The following is a 22618-nucleotide window of genomic DNA, read 5'->3' on the forward strand; positions in this document are numbered from 1 at the left end:
TTGTTATATCATAGACCATTTTGTCTTTATTTCTCTATAACTGTTGTGTATAATTTAAACTTTAAATGAATTCATACAGGAATCGTCTAATTAGAGCTGTGGCTCACATCAGTGTAATAAACCAAAGAGCAGCAACCTCTTTGGTCCTGAGTGCCAATAATGTGACAATCCCTTCAGTTACTACTGAAGGACCTGGACAAAAGAGAAGGAAAGACAACATGGAGAAAAGACTTGAGGGAGTAGAGAATAGGAGAAAGAGAACAGAAAGGCAAGAGAAATCTCGGGGAAAAGAGGTCATGAGGAAGACCCATGTTGTGGCATCAGCAATTTCCAGTCACTGTAGCCAGCGCCATGTGTGTTCATTTAACACTGAGCTGGCCCTGATGGGTATAGTGATTAATGAATGGCATAGTTCCTGCCCTTGTGGAGTTTTAGTCCTTCAGAGAAGTCACTCAGGTATTTAATTATGATAAAATGTGATAAATGTTAGATAGAGCAAATACAGAGTACTAGAATGTTTATCTACTTGACTCCCAACTTGTTCTCAAAAGCTACTGTAAGAAGTATGAAGTCACACTCTTGTCTGAAAGGATCTGCCCTATTCTCAGTTCTTTTCAAAGACAGACCACCCTCAATACGGTAAAGGACTATATTCTTAGTCCTGTTTAAAACTTGGCCAGGCACAGTGGCCCACACTTTGTAATCTCAGCACTTTTTAGGACACTGAGGTGGGAGGATTGCTTGAGCTCGGGAGTTTTTATTTTATTTTGCAAAAAAGTAAAATAAAAATTTATCTGGACTTGGTGGCACATGCCTGTAGTCCCAGCTACTGTGGAGGCTGAGGTGGGAGGATTCCTTGAGCTCAGGAGGTTTAGGCTGCGGTGAGCCCTGATTGCACCACTGCACTCCAGCCTGGGTGACAGAGCAAGACCCTGTCTTACAAAATAAATAAAAATAAAACTGCATTAAAAAGGATTAATATGAATAAATGTTATGGCTTAGTGTTGTAAATGTTGAATAGAAAGAGGAACAGTTAATACTTCAGGAGAATTTTTATGAAATAATCTACATTAGGAAGTAATGGGTTTCTCATCTCATGAGATACTTAAGAAAAGACTAGATGACTTTCAAAGATGTTATGAAAAGAACTTCTGCGAATGGGAGGTTGAATTAGGTGACTGATGCTATAAGTCACAATATAAAGTCATACTTGTGTTTTCTTCTAGAGTATTAGTTTTACTAGATTTGAGAAAACACTTGTTAACTACTTGTTCGTGTTGTTGATGAATTTTATATGATATTTTATTGGTTGCAGATGGGGCACTGTATACATAGATTTTCCTTTTAAGTACATGAAAAATTTGTGCATTACTATGCAAGGATGATTGGGCCAGTTCTGGGACTGTCATTATAAACCTCTGGCTATACATTACCTAAAGAAAAATGGGTTGATGAGTAGATCTTTGGCTTGGACCTTGTGAAGTGTGAAGTTTAGGGTTAAAAGAAGGTTGTAGAAGACTATCTAGAGGCAAGTCTAAGGAGAGAGTCAAGGTGAGGTTTATATGATTCTACGAACATCAAAAGGTTGTTTCTGAAGAATTGATTTAGGTAGGGTTCAGATAGCAGTAATTTAAATCTGTTTCTATTCAGTCACTGGACAATTTTTAATCTAATCGGTTATTTGTTAAAAAAGGATGTTTTAGTTAGATTTTTACAATATTCTAAATGGATTCAGAAGAGTGAAAATACTTAAATATCACTTTTCCCCTCTTGTTTAGATGCTTTTTTATTCATTTATGAATATGCCATTAACCTTTTAAAATATTTACTAAAAACGATGTATTTAGCTGATTTTAGCTGTGTCTTCATAGTTTAATTATTGATAATCATGTTACATTGCTGTGTGAAACAAAACAAAACCAAAAAACCAGCCAAACAGTCCTGATTTTTCTGTGGCACAGTAACATGGAAATAAATTACTCCTTTCTTTGATAGGGCAGTACTCTAATATCTATGAAATATGATGTATTTATCCATTTCTATATCTTTTATCACCAAACTGTATATTTTAAATGTCTCTAACAGGAACTTCTTTGGGTTATCTTTAAAAATGAAGATGTGTAAACACAGTTTTATAAATATATCTGGATTTTGTATACATTGTTTATTAAGATTTTTTTTTCTTCAACTTTGTTTTTGTACATGTCATCTCATTGGGAAGGGGCTTTGTAATACTCATCATCAAACAGTTTCTTGACACGTATGTAAAAAAAAAGTAGATATATTTATCACCTTTGAATTTGAAAAAGAAAACAAATTATGAGATAAGTTGATTTTTCCCGTGGTCTTAATAGGACTTAGATTTTTATTTAAATTCTATTTTTTCTTTGGTTCCGAATTTTTGAATTTTAGTTTGGGGAGAGCAACAGAAGTACTATAATAGTAGTAATTGATAGTGTCACTAGTTGCTGTCTTTAGTAGAGGTAGTAGCGGCTGTACTAATAATAGGAGGAGGAGGATGTCCATATTTGGCAGGTAAGAAAACCGAGGTTTAGACAGCCACAATATTGTGTTAGTGAATGCACTGGAATTAGAAACCAGATTTGCCAGCCCATTGCTGTTTCTATAATACCATAACATCTCAATTTGGTGTTTTGAGATAATGGTTGTAAAAGTGCTTTAATGATAAGGTATACAAAGATCAGGTGTTGCTGTAATATAAAATAAACTTTGGCTTCAGTTTACTAAAATGAGAATGTGAAAATAATCAGCATGCTTTGGGCAAAGGCAGGGAGGAGATGACGAGTGGAAGTCAAGTGTGAGATGAATATGTTGATCAAGTATATTTTACCCATTTAGTGCAGAGTATTGTGGTTGGGTTGGGATTTTTACGGTAGCGGTTCCTAACCCTCAGTCCCCTGCTTAACAGTATGATGACTGGGCATGAAAATGTGGCATGGTGGTTGTCATATTGTCTCCAACTGTTTTGTGTTTTACACCCGGGATTGATGTATTTTTTAGTCAGAGATGATTAAGAACTCAGAGGTTTCTTTTGGCTAAAGTTAAAACATAAGAATCCAATGCTCTTGGAGCTTAAACTCTTTAAGTATGCAAAAAGTAGGACATGCAAATGATACACTTTTAGACTGAGAAATAAGTAGGCCTTCTAAATAAATAAACATCTATACCCTGTCTAAGTGTACTGTTCACACCAAGGGTGAAAGGGAGTAGGAAACTTGACTAGGAGAGGTGTTGTTTCTTTCACTTAGAGAGGGGCCACTTCTTAGAAGAGGAGAAAATTTAGAGGTTCGTTCTTTAGTAGGGGAGGAGGGAGGAAAACTTCAGAGATCATGGGGTGAGTTGAGGAATGGGAGAACCAAACAGTGAGAATATGAAGTTAACATTTAGGGAAGGGAGGAATGAAGTGAACGAAAAGGGGGAAAATAGGACGTAACATAGGAGGGTTTTGTTTATGTTCCTTTGTTAAATTACTGTGGTTCTGGTGGTGATTGGGAGCCAATTACAGGGTTTGGGGGAGATAAGAAAGTGATTCTGGAGAGAAGAGTAAATCCAATTTGAGCAGCAGCAAGTGTAATTGATGAGAAGGGAAGCAGTGTTCCAAGTTAATGAGGAAGGTTGATGTACCGCTATTTAAATAGACCTAACACTTAAATAGACCCATTATTTGTGTCAAAGTAGAACTGTATTTTAAAACTTGAAATGTCTTCATGTATGAAGGAAGAAGTATTTTGTGTACTATTAAACATTGCTTGGGTTCTGGTAGATTCATTGCAAATTCTCTCTTTCTCTAGGGTTTGGATTCAGGATTTGTTCCTAGTGTCCAAGATTTTGATAAGAAACTTACAGAAGCTGACGCTTACCTACAAATCTTGATTGAACAATTAAAGGTATGGCATTAATTTGTATATTAAATTTATATAAATAGAAAATGTTACTGAGCTTGATTTTTTAGTAAAAACAGTTACTTGATGTTAATTTACAGCCCTCATGTGGTTCTTCAGCAGTTTTTAAAGCAGACTTGATAGGTGACTTATTCAAAGGTCTTTGTCTCTAATTATATTAGTAAATAGCATATTTACATAATGCTTTTTTGGTCATTAAGAAAAAGGTAAATATGTAGGCATAATTAGAAAAAAAAAAATTCTAGATTTGGTTCATATTCTGTTTAAAATTTCCACGAAACTGTGTTTTAGTGGCTCAATTTCTTTTTTTGTTTGTTTTTTGAGATGGAGTCTCTTTCTGTCACCCAGGCTGAAATGTAGTGGCATGATCTCGGCTCACTGCAACCTCCGCCTCCCGGGTTCAAGCAATTCTTCTGCCTCAACCTCCTGAGTATCTGGGATTACAGGTGCCTGCCACCACGCCTGGCTAATTTTTATATTTTTAGTAGAGACAGGGTTTCACCATATTGGCCAGGCTGGTCTCGAACTCCTGACCTCGTGATCCGCCTGCCTCGGTCTCCCAAAGTGCTGGGATTACAGGCGTGAGTCACCGTGCCCTGCCTAGCAGCTCAATTTCTAATGCTTTTTTAATTTGAGGGAGATGGAATATGGGGAAGTGATTTTTCTACCTCCTTTATCATTACTGAAATGAATTGTCTCCTTCAGTTCCTACTTAAAATTAATTAAAAGCAGAGGTGCTAGGAAAAGGACTGTTGATAAACTTCGAAAACAAAGCGGAAAAAACTTCAAGTTTGAATTGATAGTTCAATTTCTTAAAAGTCGTCTGTTTTCTTTTGGTTATAATTCTTCCAGAGTGATTGATCTTGACCAGTTAAAATGATTTCATATGATAGAATTTGATACAGTAGAATTTGACTTCGATTGAGTGCCTTGAAAAAAAATACATGTTGTCTTGAAAATAACATATAAATCATCCCTGGACGAAATGTATTTAAGAACTAATGTTTGCTTTTCTGTGTTTAGTAAATATACACGGTGTAGTAAAGTGACTTGATACTATAACCATTTTTAAAAATCTTGTAGCTCTTTGATGACAAGCTTCAAAACTGCAAAGAAGATGAACAGAGAAAGGTAACTTCCATAACCATGATTTTGACGTTAAAAATTGTAAATTCCACAGCCTTTTGGAGAAGACTAAGTACCTTAGTGTGTTTTTACTTATTATAATAATATTATTGACCTACTATAGTATTACTGCCATATGGACCTCAAGGGCACTTTTCTGATAAATTTCTATTATGGTTTCTTAAGTAAACAAAAGGATAATGTACAGAGTTGTGGGAGTTGTTTTGTTTTGTTTCATTTTGAGACAGAGTCTTGCTCTGTTGCCCAGGCTGGAGTGCAGTGGCACGATCTCAGCTCGTTGCAGCATCCACCTTCTGGGTTAAAACGATTCTCCTGTCTCAGCCTCCCAAGTAGTTGGGATTACAGGCATGCGCCACACCTGGCCAATTTTTTTATTTTTAGTAGAGACGGGGTTTCACCATGTTGGCCAGGCTGGTTTCAAACTCCTGACCTCAGGTGATCCACCCACCTCGGCCTCTCAAAGTGCTGTGATTACAGGTGTGAGCCACCACACCCAACCTAGAGTTTTAATATAATACCTTTTCTGTATTATATTCCTAGGAGTAAGTTATTTCCTTTTCCTGTATCATATGTTGAAGGTAGAAAGTTATTATATTTACATATGGTCACTTCAGATACCAATAAACCAACCAGCAAGAATATTCAGAATAAATAAAAAGCCATATATGAAGAAACAAATCATGTTTTAATTATGGGTTTAATTATGGTTCTTTATTGTCCCCCACTTGCATTTCTGACAGCCACTTTGTAGTTTGCATATTGTCTTTTTTCTAATTAACATTTTTCCCCTCCTTGGCTATATTTCTTTTTTTGCTTTTCTGTTGACTATATAGCCTTGCATTTGGCTCTTTTATACCTGTTAATAGTAACTCATGTTCTAACTCACCTTTCATTCTTAGTTTTGGGATTTAGTTCCATGTCATTTTAAAACAACTTAGGAAAGATAAATGTGATTTCAAAATAAGTGAAATTCGTAGAAAAACCAAAACTTGTTTTCAGGTAAGGAATAAGAATTTTTTTGTTGTTGTTGTTGTTGTTTGTTTTGTTTTGAGACGGAGTCTTGCTCTGTCACCCAGACTGGAGTGCAGTGGCATGACCTTGGCTCACTGCAAGCTCTGCCTCCCAGATTCACGCCATTCTGCTGCCTCAGCCTCCTGAGTATCTGGGACTACAGGTGCCCGCCAGCACGCCCGGCTAATTTTTTTGTATTTTTAGTAGAGATGGGGTTTTACCATGTTGGCCAGGATGGTTCTCGATCTCCTGACTTCATGATCCTCCCTCCTCGGCCTCCCAAAATGCTGGGATTACTGGCTCGAGCCACCATGCTCAACCAGGAATAAGAATGTTTTATATTATTCTTACAAACCTTAAATTGAATCACATGAATTTTATTAAAGAGGGTATATAATTCATAAAATGTCTGGAATTTTTATACAAATAATTGATTTAGATAAAAAACAAAATATAACAAAAAGTACTCCCTTTCCAACTTGTTTGTACTCACTTAGAATGAGTACATTTTGGTAAAATTCTTTAAATGACTAGCCAGTAAAAAGCAACTGTGCTTCTTTGTCCTTCTGATTATTTCTGTTTAAACTTACTATTTTTCACAGAAAATTGAAACTCTCAAAGAGACAACAAATGTAAGTTATATATTTGATACACTCTGACTTTGCATTAGAAAATGTTTTAAAATGTTATTTCTATTTTAAGCTGCCACTATTGATGACAGCAATTGAAATGTTAGTTTTTATGAATTTATAAAGGGGTGCTTAAGCATTGATTATTTTCTAAAGGAATTTAAAATAATGCTAATAGAATAAGCTCCTTAATTGAAATTGACTTCATGTACCATTTACCTGTTTCTGGTCTTGTCTGAAACCTTGGATAAAACGTGTCATCCATGCACAATGGATATATTATTTCATATTTTTTAAAAATTAATTTCTTTGATTCTTAAGACAGGGTTTTACTATGTTGTCCGGGTCTCAACTCCTGGGCTTAAACAATCCTCCTGCCTCAGCCTTCAAAAGTGGCGGGATTGGCCGGGCATGGTGGCTCACGCCTGTAATCCCAGCACTTTGGGAGGCCGAGGTGGATGGATCACCGGAAGTCGGGAGATCCAGACCAGCCTGACCAACATAGAGAAACCCTGTCTCTACTAAAAATACAAAATTCGCTGGACGTGGTGGCTTATGACTGTAATCCCAGCTACTCTGGAGGCTGAGACAGGAGAATTGCTTGAACCTGGGAGCCAGAGGTTGCGGTGAGTTGAGATCGCACCATTGCACTTCAGCCTGGGCAAAAAGAACGAAACTCTGTCTCAAAAAAAAAAAAAAAAAAAAAAAAAAAAGTGATGGGATTGTAGGCATGAGCGACTGCAACTGGCTTCTTTCTTATTAAAATATATTGTAATTCAAGTTTTCTGATAGAGTGGACTTCTGACATTATATAATGGGCTACTAATGAGATGTGTAGCTTGCTCAAAATTTTAAAACAGGCAAAATAATAATTTGATTCACCAGTGTTTTGACAGGATCCTTTATTCTTCATACTTCCATCAAAGTCTTTTTTTTTTTTTTTTTTTTTTTTTTTTTTTTTTTTAAAGAAACAGGGGTCTTGCTGTGTCATCCAGGCTGAAGTACAATGGTGCAGTCATAGCTCACTGCAGCTTCGAACTCTTGGGCTCAGACAGTCCTTCTGCGTCAGCCTAGGGCTGTAGGCACATGCCACCACGCACGGTTGATTTTTATTTTAATCTTTTGTAGAGATGGGATTTTGCTATGTTGCCCAGGCTGGTCTCCTAGCCTCAAGCGATCCTCCTTCCTTGGCCTGCCAAAGCAGTGGGATTACAGGTGTGAATCACCATACCCAGCCCATCAACTTCTTAGGTAGATTTCTTAGGGTTGCTGCTGTTGATGTAAGAATCTGGAAGTTAATCAGATTCGTATGTCTTTCTGTTTGAAGTGTTGAAAAACCATTTGGAGCCAGGCACGGTGGCATGTGCATGTAGTGCCAGCTACTCGGGAGGCTGAGGCAGCGGGATCGCTTGAGCCCATGAGTTTGAGGCTGTAGTGTGCGATAATCATGCTTGTGAATAGCCACTGCTATCAGGCCTGATCAGCATAGTGAGACCTTGTCTCTTAAAAAAGAAAAAAGAAAAAAATATATATTATTTGGTATAAATTAACAATTTGTGGCATTTGTTAAAATTCATAGAACTGCTAATGAATAACTTCATTTGACATTATCAGCACACTAGAACCCACTAGATCCAAAGAGGATATTTCTCGTGTAGTATAGACTTAAACACTATACATTTGAACTGATTTTTATATTTTAAGCTTTAATATTATATATCCATTTTATTTGAGCCAAGATCCTAAAATCAGTGTTTTGTTTTTATAGAGCATGGTAGAATCAATTAAACACTGCATTGTGTTGCTGCAGATTGCCAAAGTAAGTAAATTTTACTTTCAATTACCTTTATGTATGGAGTTCAAAAATTAAAAAGACATTTTTCTTTAATAGTGAAAAAACTCAGATCTGAGACATAGTACCTTTCTACATTAAACTGTATTGTGAGCTTATACTATGGAACAACTATTGTGTTTGGATGTTATCTTAGCTACTATTTCTGGTAATGTCATTTCTGGTAGCTGGGAAGGAGGGGAGCATGTTTGAATGACTCACCCCTTCCTTCCATTTTATCCATTATCACTGCTTGGAACAGGGACATATTTTACAAAAGCTTCCACAAAAAAAGTTTTTCTTAGAAAATAGAGAAGTAAGTTCTTACAGTTATTGTCCATAATGAAGAATATAATAGAGATATATTTTTAAAAATTATTACAGATTTTTTTCTGGTCGTGAACTATATTAGTGGATTTTAATTGTTCTTTATTCATGAAACAATATATTTTGAATTATTGTGGATTAAAAATTTCATATATGTTGTCTCTTTTTCTGAAAAATTTTGGTGTATTCAACCTAAATATATATATTTTATTGCCTGAGATTTTCTGAAATAAGAATATTATTGTTTGAGAATAGGAATTTTAAAAAATATTTCTACTTCACTACATGCCTTTATTTCCAGCAAGGGGTGGGTGACCAGCTCTGCAGCCAAGTTGAGAAATGTTGTTTGAATGAGTTTATAATTACTCATCTCTTTTACTACTTCAGTTGCATATGTTTGTTTGCCAAATCATAGAGATTTTTAACCTACTATTGTTAATGACACAATAGCATAGGACAATCCATTTGTGTTTGGACAGTAAGGATATTTAGCTTGTAAATTAAATGGGGCAATGTCATTTTCTTTTGAGGCCAGATTTAAAATATATTTTTTATTTTTCGAGACGGAGTCTTGCTCTATTGCCCAGGCTGGAGTGCAGTGGCATAATCTCGGCTCACTGCAACCTCTGCCTCCTGGGTTCAACTGATTCTCATGCCTCAGCCTCCTGAGTAGCTGAGGTTACAGGCATGCACCACCACACCTGGCTAATTCTTATATTTTTGGTAGAGACAGGGTTTCACCATGTTGCCCAGGCTGGTCTGAACTCCTGGCCTCCCAAAGTGCTGAGATTACAGGCGTGAGCTACCAAACCCAGCCCAATATATTATACATAAAGTGTCAGAACTTAGGGCTTATGTTCTGTTTCTTGATGTTAGCGATACCTAGATTTCCTATGTATGTGTCTAAATTTTTCATTTCCTGTTGTAGATCATAGTATATTCCAAAGCCAAGCAGAAGGGAAGATAGGATTGGTGGCACAAAAGAGATAAGGTTTTTATTTTAGTTTTTCTTGGCTCTGGAATTACATAGGTGAGTAGAAGCACCTACAGTTATCCAAAAGTTTACCTGTAGATAACCAGTAAACTACACCATGCCCTGAGAGACTAGATATTTTAGGGAATCCATACTGCCTTCTCTTGAAGATTGGGGAAGCAAAGGAGCTAATACAGTGTTTAGGCTAGTTTGGGTGATCTCTGAAAATCATTCAGGACTTTAGATAGTTGTACAGTAGGTTAGCCTAGCCTATTTCAGTAGTTCACTGTTTAGCCACTCATCAAAAACATTTTTAGTGTAATTTGTACTTGCTACCTGTCTGTGTTAGCCCAGCTTAATAAAACTACGTTTTAGGGTTCTTCGCAATGGGTAACTTGGATCACGTAAATGAAATTTGGCCTTTTATTTATTCCAGAAGGAAGTGTTATTGTTGTTAAGGCTTCTTATGTACAAATACAATCCTCAATTATATTTGTACCGTATATGGACTCTGTTTATATCTTTAAACTCAATTTAAATGTACATGAGACCATGTCACTTGCCAGCTCAAATACCCCTGATATTTTCCATCTCATTTGTAAAGAAATAGAAATTACTTACGTTCACTGCCCTCTTAACCTGTCTCCTACCCTTGGTCACACCATTCCAGTAACATTGGCTCATTTCTTTTTCTCAGGCAAGACAAGCTTCCCCCCAACCCCCGCTTGAGGAATTTTTACTTGGTTTTCCCTCCACATGATGGGCATTTCCCACAGATTTCCACCAGGCTCACTGTCTCACTTTATTCAGGTTTTTACCACAAGGAACATCTTTGGAAAGACTTTTCCTGACTCCTGTATCTAAAATAATCTATACCTCCCACTGGTTTCTTTTTCTTCGTGGCCTTATATCACTCGTCAGGTTTACGTGATATATTTGTTTGTTTATCTTTTTATTGGCCGTCTACCCTAGAGTACAATCTTGGTGAAGACTTTGCTCGTCTTACCACTTACATTAGTCTGCATGGGCTGCCATAACAAAACCCCATAGACTGGGTGGCTTAAAAAACAGAAGTTTATTTTCTCACTGTTCTGGAAGCCAGAAGTCCAAGATCAACATTCTGGCCTGTTCAGTTTCAGATGAGGACTCTTCTCTTGGCATGTAAATAGCCATGTCTTCACATAGTCTTTCCGTGGTGAGTATGCACAGAGAGAGGGAGCATGCACATATGAGATAGCAAACTGTTTGGTGTCTCTTCTTACAAGGACACTAATCTTATTGAATCGAGGCCCCATCCTTATGATCCCAGTTAACTTTAGTTACTTCTGTAGAGGTCTCATCTCCAAATATAGCTACCTTTGGGGTTAGGGCTTCAACATAGGAATTTGGGAAGGGACACAAACATTCAGTCCATAACCCCATTGTATCCTCAGTACCTACAGTTGCTTACCATATAGGAGGTGCCTGATAAATAACTGAATTACTGAGTGATTTTTTTAATGCATTACTTTTAATGGTTGCATGGTTTAGTATTTTCACTATATGTGTGATTTTTTTTTTTACTTAGCCACCTCTCTGATGTGCTGTGATGACCATCCCTATAAACTAATCTTTAGGTAAATTTAATCAATTAATCTGTGATTAAAATAAAAGATTTTAGAATAATAGTGACAGTCAACTTCGCATAGTCTTAAAGAGCATGGATTATGGACCCGTACTGAGTATGAATCCAAGCCCCACCCCTGGAGGAAGTTTATTTACCCTCGCTGTGCTTTGGTTTATATTCCATATACAAGAGGGATAATAATAATGTCGTCTCTTACTGATACTGTGAGACTAAATGAATTATTATTTGTGGTGCTCTTGGTAGCTGGCATGTAATAAGTTCTAAATAAGTGTTTATTAAATTTAAAAAAAATAGAAGGATGCAAATTTTAAAGTGACAGTAACACATCTGGTAAAAATTGGAGAACTTCCATTGAGTACTGATGGAAATATAAATTGTTATAGCCACTTTGGCAGACTGTTATTCACTGGCAGGTTAATAAAATATCGGAATCAACTACTTTGAGGGAGATAATGCCATTTGAGACCCCAAAGTGATATGAGAAGATAGCTAATTTGATACCTTTCTTGTTTGGGGCTGATTAGTATCAGCTTCTTAGAGGTGGCATGCTGTAAGTAAAAATTTTAATTTTAAGCTCTTTCCAGTTTTGATTCTTTCATTTGAATTCCCACTCCCAGTAGATTCTCTCCTGCCTAAATGATTAGCGTATTGGTTCCCAAACTTTACTGCACACTGGAGTCATTTGGAAATCAGTTCTGATTCCTGGCTCCCACCCGTAGACATTCTGTTATAATTCTCTTGTATGGGATATCACCTGGGTATTGGGATTATTTTAAACCCCTGGGTGGTTTTAATGTGTAGCAAAGTTTTGAGACCACCTGGTTAGTGGAATTTTCAAGTGGGCTTTGTTATCTCAGAAGACATCCTTCCTTTTACCCTTGGTGGAGACAGCTGATGTTCTTCTCCTGGGAGACTGCAGTGGAGCTGGGGGGTAAGGGGAGAGAAGGGGAGTAGGGCAGGACAGAGCGAAGATAAGCTAGGAGGCCTCTGCAGGTGGAGACTTAACCAGTATCAGAGTCAGGTGATGTGACCACATACCACAACTCAGAATGCCTGTCAGAATGGCATGTGCCAGGGGGTTGACTATGATTTACCAGAGCATTATTTTTGCATTGTTTAATTATCACTGAAATTGAAAGGCTGTGCTAGACATGCTTTGGTTATGAGATATAGTTGCTACAAATTTAAACTCTGGTTGATTTTCGCCAGTTAAATCATGCGGTAAAACAGTATTTCAATACAATTAAAATCAGGCACTTTAAATGGTTATTCTTATAGGCAAAGATAGAGACTATTAACATTTTTCAAGGTAGACACAGATCAATTTGATTTATGTAGTTTTTATAATCTTGCATAAAATAGATGCAAATAAATACTGTTGATGACTTAGAATTTGAGGCTTTAATTTTGTCAGTTCCTATTGAATATCCTAAGTCTAGACCAGTGCTATACAATAAAAATATGATAGCTATAAATATAATTTAAAATTTTCTTATAACAACATTTTAAAAGGTAAAAAGAAACAGGTGAGATTAATTTTAATAATGTATTTTATTAACCCAGTATACCAAAAATACTATTTCAACATGTAATCAGTATAAAAATTTACTAATGAGATAGTTCATATTCTCCCTCTCTCTTCTTTCTTTCCCTTTCTCTCTTTTTCTAAGAGATAGTGTCTTGCTCTGTCATCCAGACTGGAGTACAGTGTCACAGTCATAAATAACTCACTGTAACTTCAAACTCCTGGGTACAAGTGATCCTCCTGCCTCAGCCCCCTGCGTAGCTGGGACTACAGGTGCTCACCACAGTGCCCCACTCACTAATTTTTAAATTTTTTGTAGAGACAGGGTCTCGCTTTTTTGCCCAGACTGGTCTCAACTCCTGGCTTCAAGTGATTCTCTGTCCTCGGCCTTCCAAAATGCTGGCGTGGCATTACAGGCATGAGTCTTTCTCTTTTTGCACCAAGTCTTCAAAGTCATGGATGTTCTTTAAGCCACCCAGTCTATGGTATTTTGTTATGGCAGCCCACACAGACTAATACAACTGGTAAGACGACCAAAGTCCTCACCAAGATTGTACTCTAGGGTAGATGGCCAATAAAGAGATAAATAAGCAAATGGTTTATTTCAATGGTTTTTATTATATTTACAAAATTGTACAGCCATCACCATAATTTAATTTTAGCATACTTGTGTCACTGCAAAAAGAAACCCTAGACCTATTAAGCAATCATTTTCTATATAGATTTTCTATATAGATGGTCCCTGACTTAACAATGGTTTAACTTAGGATTCTTCAACTTCATGATGGCAAAAAAGTAATATGCATTTAATAGAAACTGTACTTTGAATTTTGAGTTTTGGTTTTTTCCCAGGCTACTGATAATGCCATATGATCTTCTCTCACTATGCTGGGCAGTGGCAACAAGCTATAGCTCCCAGTCAGCCACATGATCACAAGGGCAACCAACTGAAACTCTGCAAGATGGTTTTTGCCCAACTATAGGCTAATATAAGTGTTCTATAACACGTTTAAGGTAGGTTAGGATAAGCTATGCTGTTTGGTAGGTTAGATGAATTAAATGTGTCTTTGACTTACTGTATTTTCAACTTCAGATGGGTTTATTGGGAGGTAAACTCCACTGTAAGTTGAGGAACGTCAGTGCCTCCCTTTCTTTTCCAACAGCCTCCTACCCCCCACCCCATCCAGCCTTTGGCAACTATTAATCTGCTTTCTCTCTCTAGATTTGTCTATTCTTGACTCTTCATGTAAGTTGCGTATTACAATATGTGGTCTTTTGTGACTAGCTTCTTTCACTTAACATCATGTTTTCAAAGGTTCATCTGTGTAGAGATCACTTTTGCCTGGAATTTTGAACGTGACTAGAGTTCTACGGGATATTTCCACGATGAACTTAGTTAAATCCCTATATAGAAAAATAATTGCCATGCTGTTGGTGTTGATTTTTGTGTAGCCAGTGTTAGAATTGTGTTTGGCTCAGAATGTACACATGGAATTAAAATCTTAATGGAGGCAGAGAAATCATGTTCTAACATTGTTACTTACCTAGTAAATAAGCTTTCTTGTAGGAGAAATACACAAGGAGTTACTTAATTGTAAGAATAAAGTTAATATTTTTAACATTTTTCCTTAAGGACCAGAGTAATGTGGAGAAGCACGCAGATGGAATGATAGTAAGTTTAATCTAATCTTTTTGTTTCCCTTTACTTCTGCAGAGCATTATAACCAGTCATATCAGGAGAAGCCTGAATTACTACTCATTTTTCAATGCCAACTACTCACTGCTTTTTGTTGTTGACTCTCGCAATTTCCTTTAAGCTCACATCTTTCAGCAATCATTTGCAGGGGAAATGACAGTCTTAAAATTTTTCTAAGTGTGGGTTCAGATTGAATCACTTTGCATGTATTAACTTGAAGGGTTAATCATGGTATGAATACTCAGCTTTTTCAATTAAGTAATGCATAACTCAGTGCCACATTTCTTGTCTAATTTCTTTTTTTCTCAGATGAAAGTGGGGTTGGGGGGGAGTACAATAGTGAAACACACCTTAATCTATTTGAATATGTTTATAAGTTCCTATTATTTTATCTTTTATTTTTAGTTTTTGTGTGTGTGTTAACCATCATTGTTAATGTGGTATGTACTGCATTTTTGTTGGAACAATTTACAACATGAATTCTTTCTCTTATAGCCATCTTCTTACTCTTTCCTCTCTCTTATCTTTTTACCTTTTCCTTATATTCAACTTCCCCTCTAAAAAGAAGGAAGAAAATTGTATTGTTAGTATTTCCCAGCTGGAAATAAAAGAGTTTGAAGGTTTGTGGTTTGTGATTACCCTAGTTTTATGGTAACTGAGTGACCTCTGTTCAGTCTGTATTCCTGAAGCAGGAGGCAGCCTTTTTTTTTTGTCCTAGACTTAAAAATGCCAGCTTGTCTGAGATCTGGAAAAACATTCTGTAAATTTTCAAAAACATCTCATGATTGTACTTGAAAGGATGAGTATGTTATCTTTATATTTGGTTTTAAAACAATTTTAAGTTAAATCTGTGTTTGCATATTTCTTTTTTTTTTTTTTTTTTTTTTTTTGAGACGGAGTCTCGCTGTGTCACCTAGGCTGGAGTGCAGTGGCCGGATCTCGGCTCACTGCAAGCTCCACCTCCCGGGTTCACGCCATTCTCCTGCCTCAGCCTCCCGAGTAACTGGGACTACAGGCGCCCACCACCTCGCCCGGCTAGTTTTTTTTGTATTTTTTAGTAGAGACGAGGTTTCACCGTGTTAGCCAGGATGGTCTCGATCTCCTGACCTCGTGATCCACCCGTCTCGGCCTCCCAAAGTGCTGGGATTACAGGCTTGAGCCACCGCGCCCGGCCTGCATATTTCTTAAGAAAGCAGGAGTAAAGCCCGGGCGCGGTGGCTCACGCCTGTAATCCCAGCACTTTGGGAGGCCGAGGCGGGCGGATCACAAAGTCAGGAGATCGAGACCACGGTGAAACCCCGTCTCTACTAAAAATACAAAAAATTAGCCGGGCGCGGTGGCGGGCGCCTGTAGTCCCAGCTACTCGGGAGGCTGAGGCAGGAGAATGGCGGGAACCCAGGACGCAGAGCTTGCAGTGAGCCGAGATCGCGCCACTGCACTCCAGCCTGGGTGACAGAGCCAGACTCCGTCTCAAAAAAAAAAAAAAAAAAAGAAAGCAGGAGTAAAACAAACATGTTTGGAATTTGAATTAAATACATCAGAATTTTTGTCAGTTCAAAGTATGATCCGTGGTGATATAATACAGTTGTATGATATAAATGTAATACAAAGTGAAATATTTCTTCCTGAGATACTGTTGAAGATTGTTAGCCTCCTGGGAAAGGACTCTATGTATTGTCTAGCATTATATGGTCCCCAAAGACTCCAGAGGAAAACCTTGTTGGCTGTTATTTTTATCTCTTTTCCCTCAAAGCCAAATTAGTTATATTATATTGAATAAAAGAGGCAGGATTTTATAAAACATACCAAAAACACTTGATAATTTGCAATGAAAAACATCTAGAAAGTTCATGCTCATAGAAAATTTAAACTAATAGAAAAATATCTTTGAATCATTTGCCCAGGGACTAGAGCATATTTTCCTTAAGAATTTTTATTTTGAAAAAATAGAGGAACTGTTCATGGAATAGGCCTTAGAGGCAGGCTGCTTGGATTCAAATAAAACAGCCCTGCCACTCACTACCTGTGACCTTGGCAAATTACTTAACCTTTCTGAGTCTTAATGTCTTTTCCTGTAAAGAAAACTGAAAGGTTCTACCATAGAAGCGTGTTGTAAGGTACAGAACAAACACATAGTATTCAATAAATATTAGCTATACATACATGTATGTGTATGTACAATACATTGTATTACATGAGTTTCATTAATGTCACAACAGATGAGGGCTGAGTAGTAGTATTTTTGCTTTTTAAGCTCTGCACATTTATTTTTAAAGCAAGTTGTAGAATGTAATGTGACATATTTTAGCCTGAAGTTGACTGACCAAGGACTGGGGATAAGTGTAGCATCGTTATTTTTTCTATGAAAAACAACAATAACAAAAAGATCAAGTACTTTTAATATACATGCTGTCAAAAGACAAAATTACAACAGATTGAATCATAGATCGAATTGGCTTTTATTCAAGATGCATGGATTGGGTCAGCCTCCATTCTACAAAATAGAATGAGAGGTCCCACTGGGCAATGGCAAACAGTGGGTTTTATAAGGTGAGAACTGTAACAGGAAAAAATGCTGATAACATCAGATTACTTTTAAGGGTTAAAACAGAGAGCATTTCCATATTACACTGACTCAGGTAGACTGGAATCTCCTATTTTCAGAAAAAAAAAACTGGTCTATTTTGGGATCCACTTGCTTCCTTAGAGTTTTATGATACGGCATTTAGCAAGAGTGACTCCATTTTGGTTTGGTCTAATCTGTTGGGCCCTAGTACAAGAGTTCAATCCAAAGCAGTAGCCTCCCATAATTTTTGTTTAACAGTGCAAAAAGTTTTTAAGTGTTTTCTTTGGTTGACCAGCCTAATTGTAAGAACATTTCATCTGGAAAATAAAAGATTACATCCAAAAGATAATTCTGGTCCCTTGTTCCAAAGTTATTTTATTTCTTATTCCCTTCAGTGGGAGGGGTAAGGAGGTGTGACATATTCTTACTCCTATATATCAAAGCGTTAATGGTGGAATTTTGCCTTTGTAAAGCATTTGGAGTTATTTTCAAGAAAAGTGCTGTGTAAACAAGGAATTTATTTTAGGAACAGCTCCAGGTTTGTTGAGATACTTGTTTAGTTATTATGGCTTGGTCTGCTATCTGAAAATAGAATCAAAGTAATAACCAGAAAGCCTTTAGCACCCATATAAAACAGACTATTTTGCAGACTGGGAAACTGAGGCCCATAGAGGATCAGAGACTTAAGGATTCTAAGAAATTAAAAACTCCAGGTCTCTGTTTCTTTGCTTTTCTCAGTGCTTCAAAACATTCCCCACTTCAGTTTCTTAGTTTTTTGTTTTTTGGGTTTTTTTTAAATTATTACTGATTGTTTTGGGGGTATTTTCTCTAAGTGTCCTTCATTTTTCAGTTAAAGTATTTATGGCAGATAAACTATTGTAGTGACAAGAATCAGAATTCTTGTGTTCAAGTCACTTGATTGAAGAGACCTTATTTAATGAGTTTTAGATATTCATGCAGAAAGAGGGCTGGGTTTTTTTGGTTTTAAATATTTTTCGTTTAACAGTTCTGAAAACAATGTGTGTGTTTGTTTTTCATATGGCCTGGAAAAAATTTTTTTAACTTAGACATTACATGAGAATGCTACAAAAACTTTACCATTACCTCAGTTTCTATTATTAGGTGATTTTAAGTTTTTACAACTGCTTTTTTGGGCTTATTCGTTGGCAAAATCTTTGTTATATTTCCGTTTTAGTATCTTCTGTTATAAGCACTACTTAATATATATGTGAAGTTCAGTTTTCCAGATCAATTGAAGCTAAAGAACTTACATTTTTATTTCTTGAGTTTGCCCAGTTTAGTCTTCTAAATGGTAAATGTAAACTTTGCTGTGGCAAAGACCTTGGTTTAACATGTACACACCCACCCCCCAACCCTATCAGTAAGTTACGGAGTTTTCTTTTTAAAATGCCTTCATGCTGTCAGAATAATTTCTTGACTTAGAATCAGAGAATCCTGGACTTTTCTCCCCTCTAAAATTAACTACATGTCTGAATTTTTTTCTCCCTCTCTTCTGAATCCTCAGAAAGCAAGCCCTCTTCTCTACACTCCCCAATTAGAAGATACATCTCTTTCTCTTTAGTGACCATAAAACTAGACACACAGTCGGCCTTCTGCATCTGTGGATTCAACCAACCGTGGATTAAAACTGTTTGAGGGAAAAAAAAAAGTACCTCTTTGCTGAATATGTATATACTGTTTTCCTTGTCATTATTTCCTAAACAATACAGTATAATGGTGACTTATATAATACTTACATAATATTAGGTGTCATAAGTAATTTAGAGATGATTTAACTTATATGGGAGGGTATATGTAGGTTGCATGCAAATACACCATATTATATCAGGGACTTGATTATCTGTTGATTTTGGTATCCTCAGGGGGCGCTTGGAACCAGTCCCCCTTGGGTACCTGAGGAGTGACTGTACTGTGTGATGGCAGCAGTATGGGATGAAAGATGAGATCCTAGTGGTGCAGGTACATTACTTGGACATTTGGTGTAACTCACCAAAAGTGAAAGAAACAGAGAAACAATATTTGTGGTGAATTAAGAAATTGAGAAGCACTGAATTGAATTGAGAGGTGGTTTTGACTTCCTGAAATCTCCCCACACCATTTTATAACTCCTCAGTTTTTCCATTTAGCTTTACCTTCTTCTGTGACAGAGATTCATTCATTTTCTTTCCTTACTATGCTTTAAGAAACTCTTACACTTCTGTATAGGTGTTTCATTTCCTCTTTTCATTTTGATCAACATATCTGTATAGCTACCCTAAGGATTTTGCAGTCATAAATGTGGGCATTTGGGAGGGTAGCATGAGAACATTTAATTAAAAATAACTATACTGTGTTTCTTTATCTTAGAGTACTATTAATCCTGTAGATGCAATATATCAACCGAGTCCTTTGGAACCTGTGATCAGCACAATGCCTTCCCAGACTGTGTTACCTCCAGGTAATTGGGGAAAGTGTTTCATAGATTCATTAATGAGAAAAAAATAATTTGTGTGGCTGTCATAGCAGTCTTAGCTATTACTGTTTATTTTTGGTTTTCCTTGTTTTTAATAAATAAAAGGACTCAAAAAATAATACAGCCAAAAGTGAACTGGAAAAAGATGATAGTGTTTTGATATTGGGGCTTTACTGAAGTGTGATGAGAGTGGTTTTGGTATTCAAAGTGAGATAGAAAACAAACGTGGTTACTAAGATTTGGATTCACTGGTAGGACAGAATTCTATGACTCAGAATTCGTGGCTAGCAAGGAAAAAGTACTATACCTTATTCAGGATAACCCAGGGATGTTCCGTTTTGGGGTATTCTGTGTAGCTCTGAACAACACAAATGGTATGTTCATGGTAGATTTTAAGATAATGAGAAAGTGAAGAAGGAAATTTATGATGCCTACTGATCACATGACATCTGGGTGTGATTTTTTGTTTGTTTCGTTTGTTTGTTTTTTGGTATGGAGCAATAAATGCAATTTTTTTAAAACTGGCAAAGAAGGGCTCAGGGCCAATACCTAGCTACGCTGACTGATTCCTTTTGCCTTTTTGTTGTATCCAACATTTCTATGTTTTCAATGATGGCATAGTGAAGTCAGAAATTGTACTATAAAAGGGAAAATGCTTTTTAAAAATACTAGTAAGTGTGTGAAATCCTTTTGTGAGTTTTTACTCCTTAAGTGAATTAGCTTAAGCTACCTCTTGGGGCTAAAGAGGGGGAGGTACTGTACTCCACTTCTGATTTTATGTCGTTTGAGGCTCAGAAACACATCGTCATCAGAATCATTTGTTGGTTTTACAGCGTAGTTATGCTGCAGTATTGGCCTACTGTGGCTGGTCTTTTGATATCCTGCCTAGTATCTTAGTACTCTGTAGCCTATCATCGAGTTTAAGAGGCTAGGAAGTCAAAAGGAAGGAGTAGCATGGAACTAGACTTAATGAAATAGAGTTTCAAAAATTACTCACCTTTTGGATTTTGAATCCCAGACAATTACAGTCAATAGAATGTATGTTTGGCTGTTTCTGTACCTTATTTTATATGTTCAAATCTCCTAGAACCTGTTCAGTTGTGTAAGTCAGAGCAGCGTCCATCTTCCCTCCCAGTTGGACCTGTGTTGGCTACCTTGGGACATCATCAGACTCCTACACCAAATAGTACAGGTACAGATATGCATAATTTCTTTATTTCTCGTAACTCTTTATTAACATTTGAGATTTGTTTGTGATCTCTGATGAGGAGGGGGGAAAGTTGAAGAAATGTGTTGTATATTTCTGTTGGAGATAACTTAGTTTTAACATTACAGTTCCACACATGAAGTGGTTAGCTCTGTGTTTGAAAGAAAAGCTTCAGTAAGTAAGTATTATTTATTTATTTTTAAAATTTTTTAATTTTTATTTTTGAGACAGGGTCTCACTCTGTCACTCAGGCTGGAGTGCAGTGATACGATCAGGGTTCACTGTAGTTTTGACCTCCCAGGCCTCAGTCTCCCAAGTAGCTGGGACCACAGGCACACACCACCACACTTGGCTGATTTTTTGGTTTTTGTAGAGAGGAGTCTTCCTATGTTGCTCAGGCTGGTCTCAAACTCTTGGGCTCAAGCAGTCTTCCTGCCTCAGCCTCCCAGTGTGCTGGGATTATACAGGCATGAGACACCATACCTGGAATAATAATAATTTAAATAAAATAAAATATTACAGTTTTGTTTTTTACCTTAACATTTATTTGGTGATCTATGTTGACTTTCTGAAAAATTTACTCCAGCTAGACTTGCATACTTTCTTATTATGAAGCTGACACAGAAGTGCACAGAATAAAAACGGAAAGTCCTCTTTACTCTCCCCCCAGTAATTTGCATACGTGTATGTGAATTTACACTTAATGTTGTATATTTTTATTGTTTTTGTTTAAACCTAAGTTAGGTAATGTGTTTCTGTAACTTGCATTTTTCCTTTAACAAAGAACACTTAGGGCACTTTCCATGTTTGTAAAATTAGGTCTACAGCATTCTTTTTACAGCTGCCTAGGCAGGTATTGCTTGTTTTTTCCACTGATGGACATTTAAATTTTTTCCAGTGTTCTTCCACTATAAACAATACTTCAGTGATATCCTTGTACAGCACCTTTGTCATATGTGTATTTTTTTAGAAAACATTTATCAATCTTTCACCTTTTTGTCAGTTTTATAGTCAGAAAAAAGATACTTCATTTTAATTTGCATTTTTTTGTTTGTTTGTTTTGTTTTTTTGTTTTTGAGATGGAGTCTCACTCTCTCGTCCAGGCTGGAGTCCAGTGGCACCATCTCGACTCACTGCACCCTCCACTCCCCAGGTTCAAGCGATTCTCCTGCCTCAGCCTCCTGAGTAGCTGGGATCAAAGGCGTGTGCCACCACACCCCCACCAGTTTTTGTATTTTTGGTAGAGACGGCATTTCACTATGTTGGCCAGGCTGGTCTCGAACTCCTGACCTCAGGTGATCTATCCGCCTTGACCTCCCAAAGTGCTGGGATTACAGGTGTGAGCCACCGCGCCCAGCCTGCGTTTTCTTAATTCGTTTAAGCTTATGGTCTTTATTTTTTCTCTGTTTTACAGGGATACTATCAGTGTTAGATACTAGATTTATTCTTGTTTTAAAATTAATTAAATACATGTTGAATAACTTGTAAAACAGAACTCAAGGATGCATCTAGCACTTCACACTGTTAAACCTGGAAACTAAAACCAAAACCACTCTTGAAGAAGTGGAAGATAAGCCGCTTTTGTTCATCCTCAGATTTTTTTCCTGGGTAGGATTTTTCCTATGTAATAATGAATTTTAAAAATTGTGATTTTAAAATGTGTGATTTTAAAAATTTGAATTAG

General features: G+C 36.8%; 1 protein-coding gene across 16 annotated transcripts in view; it reads left to right on the top strand.

The window, feature by feature from the left end:
• The window catches only part of OSBPL9 (oxysterol binding protein like 9), a 166060-nt gene that overhangs the window by 118278 nt on the left and 25164 nt on the right, over window positions 1–22618 (top strand). For 9 of the 16 annotated variants that reach the window (XM_050802924.1, XM_050802887.1, XM_050802991.1 and 6 more), the window contains 7 exons: window positions 3813–3908; window positions 5007–5054; window positions 6683–6712; window positions 8478–8528; window positions 14626–14664; window positions 19622–19712; window positions 20815–20919. In XM_050802924.1, coding sequence (XP_050658881.1) covers window positions 3813–3908; window positions 5007–5054; window positions 6683–6712; window positions 8478–8528; window positions 14626–14664; window positions 19622–19712; window positions 20815–20919 — 460 coding nt within the window. The remainder of the gene's footprint in view (window positions 1–3812; window positions 3909–5006; window positions 5055–6682; window positions 6713–8477; window positions 8529–14625; window positions 14665–19621; window positions 19713–20814; window positions 20920–22618) is intronic. The other 7 variants (XM_050802915.1, XM_050802905.1, XM_050802981.1 and 4 more) reach the window with 3 other exon arrangements.

The sequence above is a fragment of the Macaca thibetana genome, chromosome 1 (assembly GCF_024542745.1).
Source record: "Macaca thibetana thibetana isolate TM-01 chromosome 1, ASM2454274v1, whole genome shotgun sequence".
Taxonomy (NCBI): Eukaryota; Metazoa; Chordata; class Mammalia; order Primates; family Cercopithecidae; genus Macaca; species Macaca thibetana.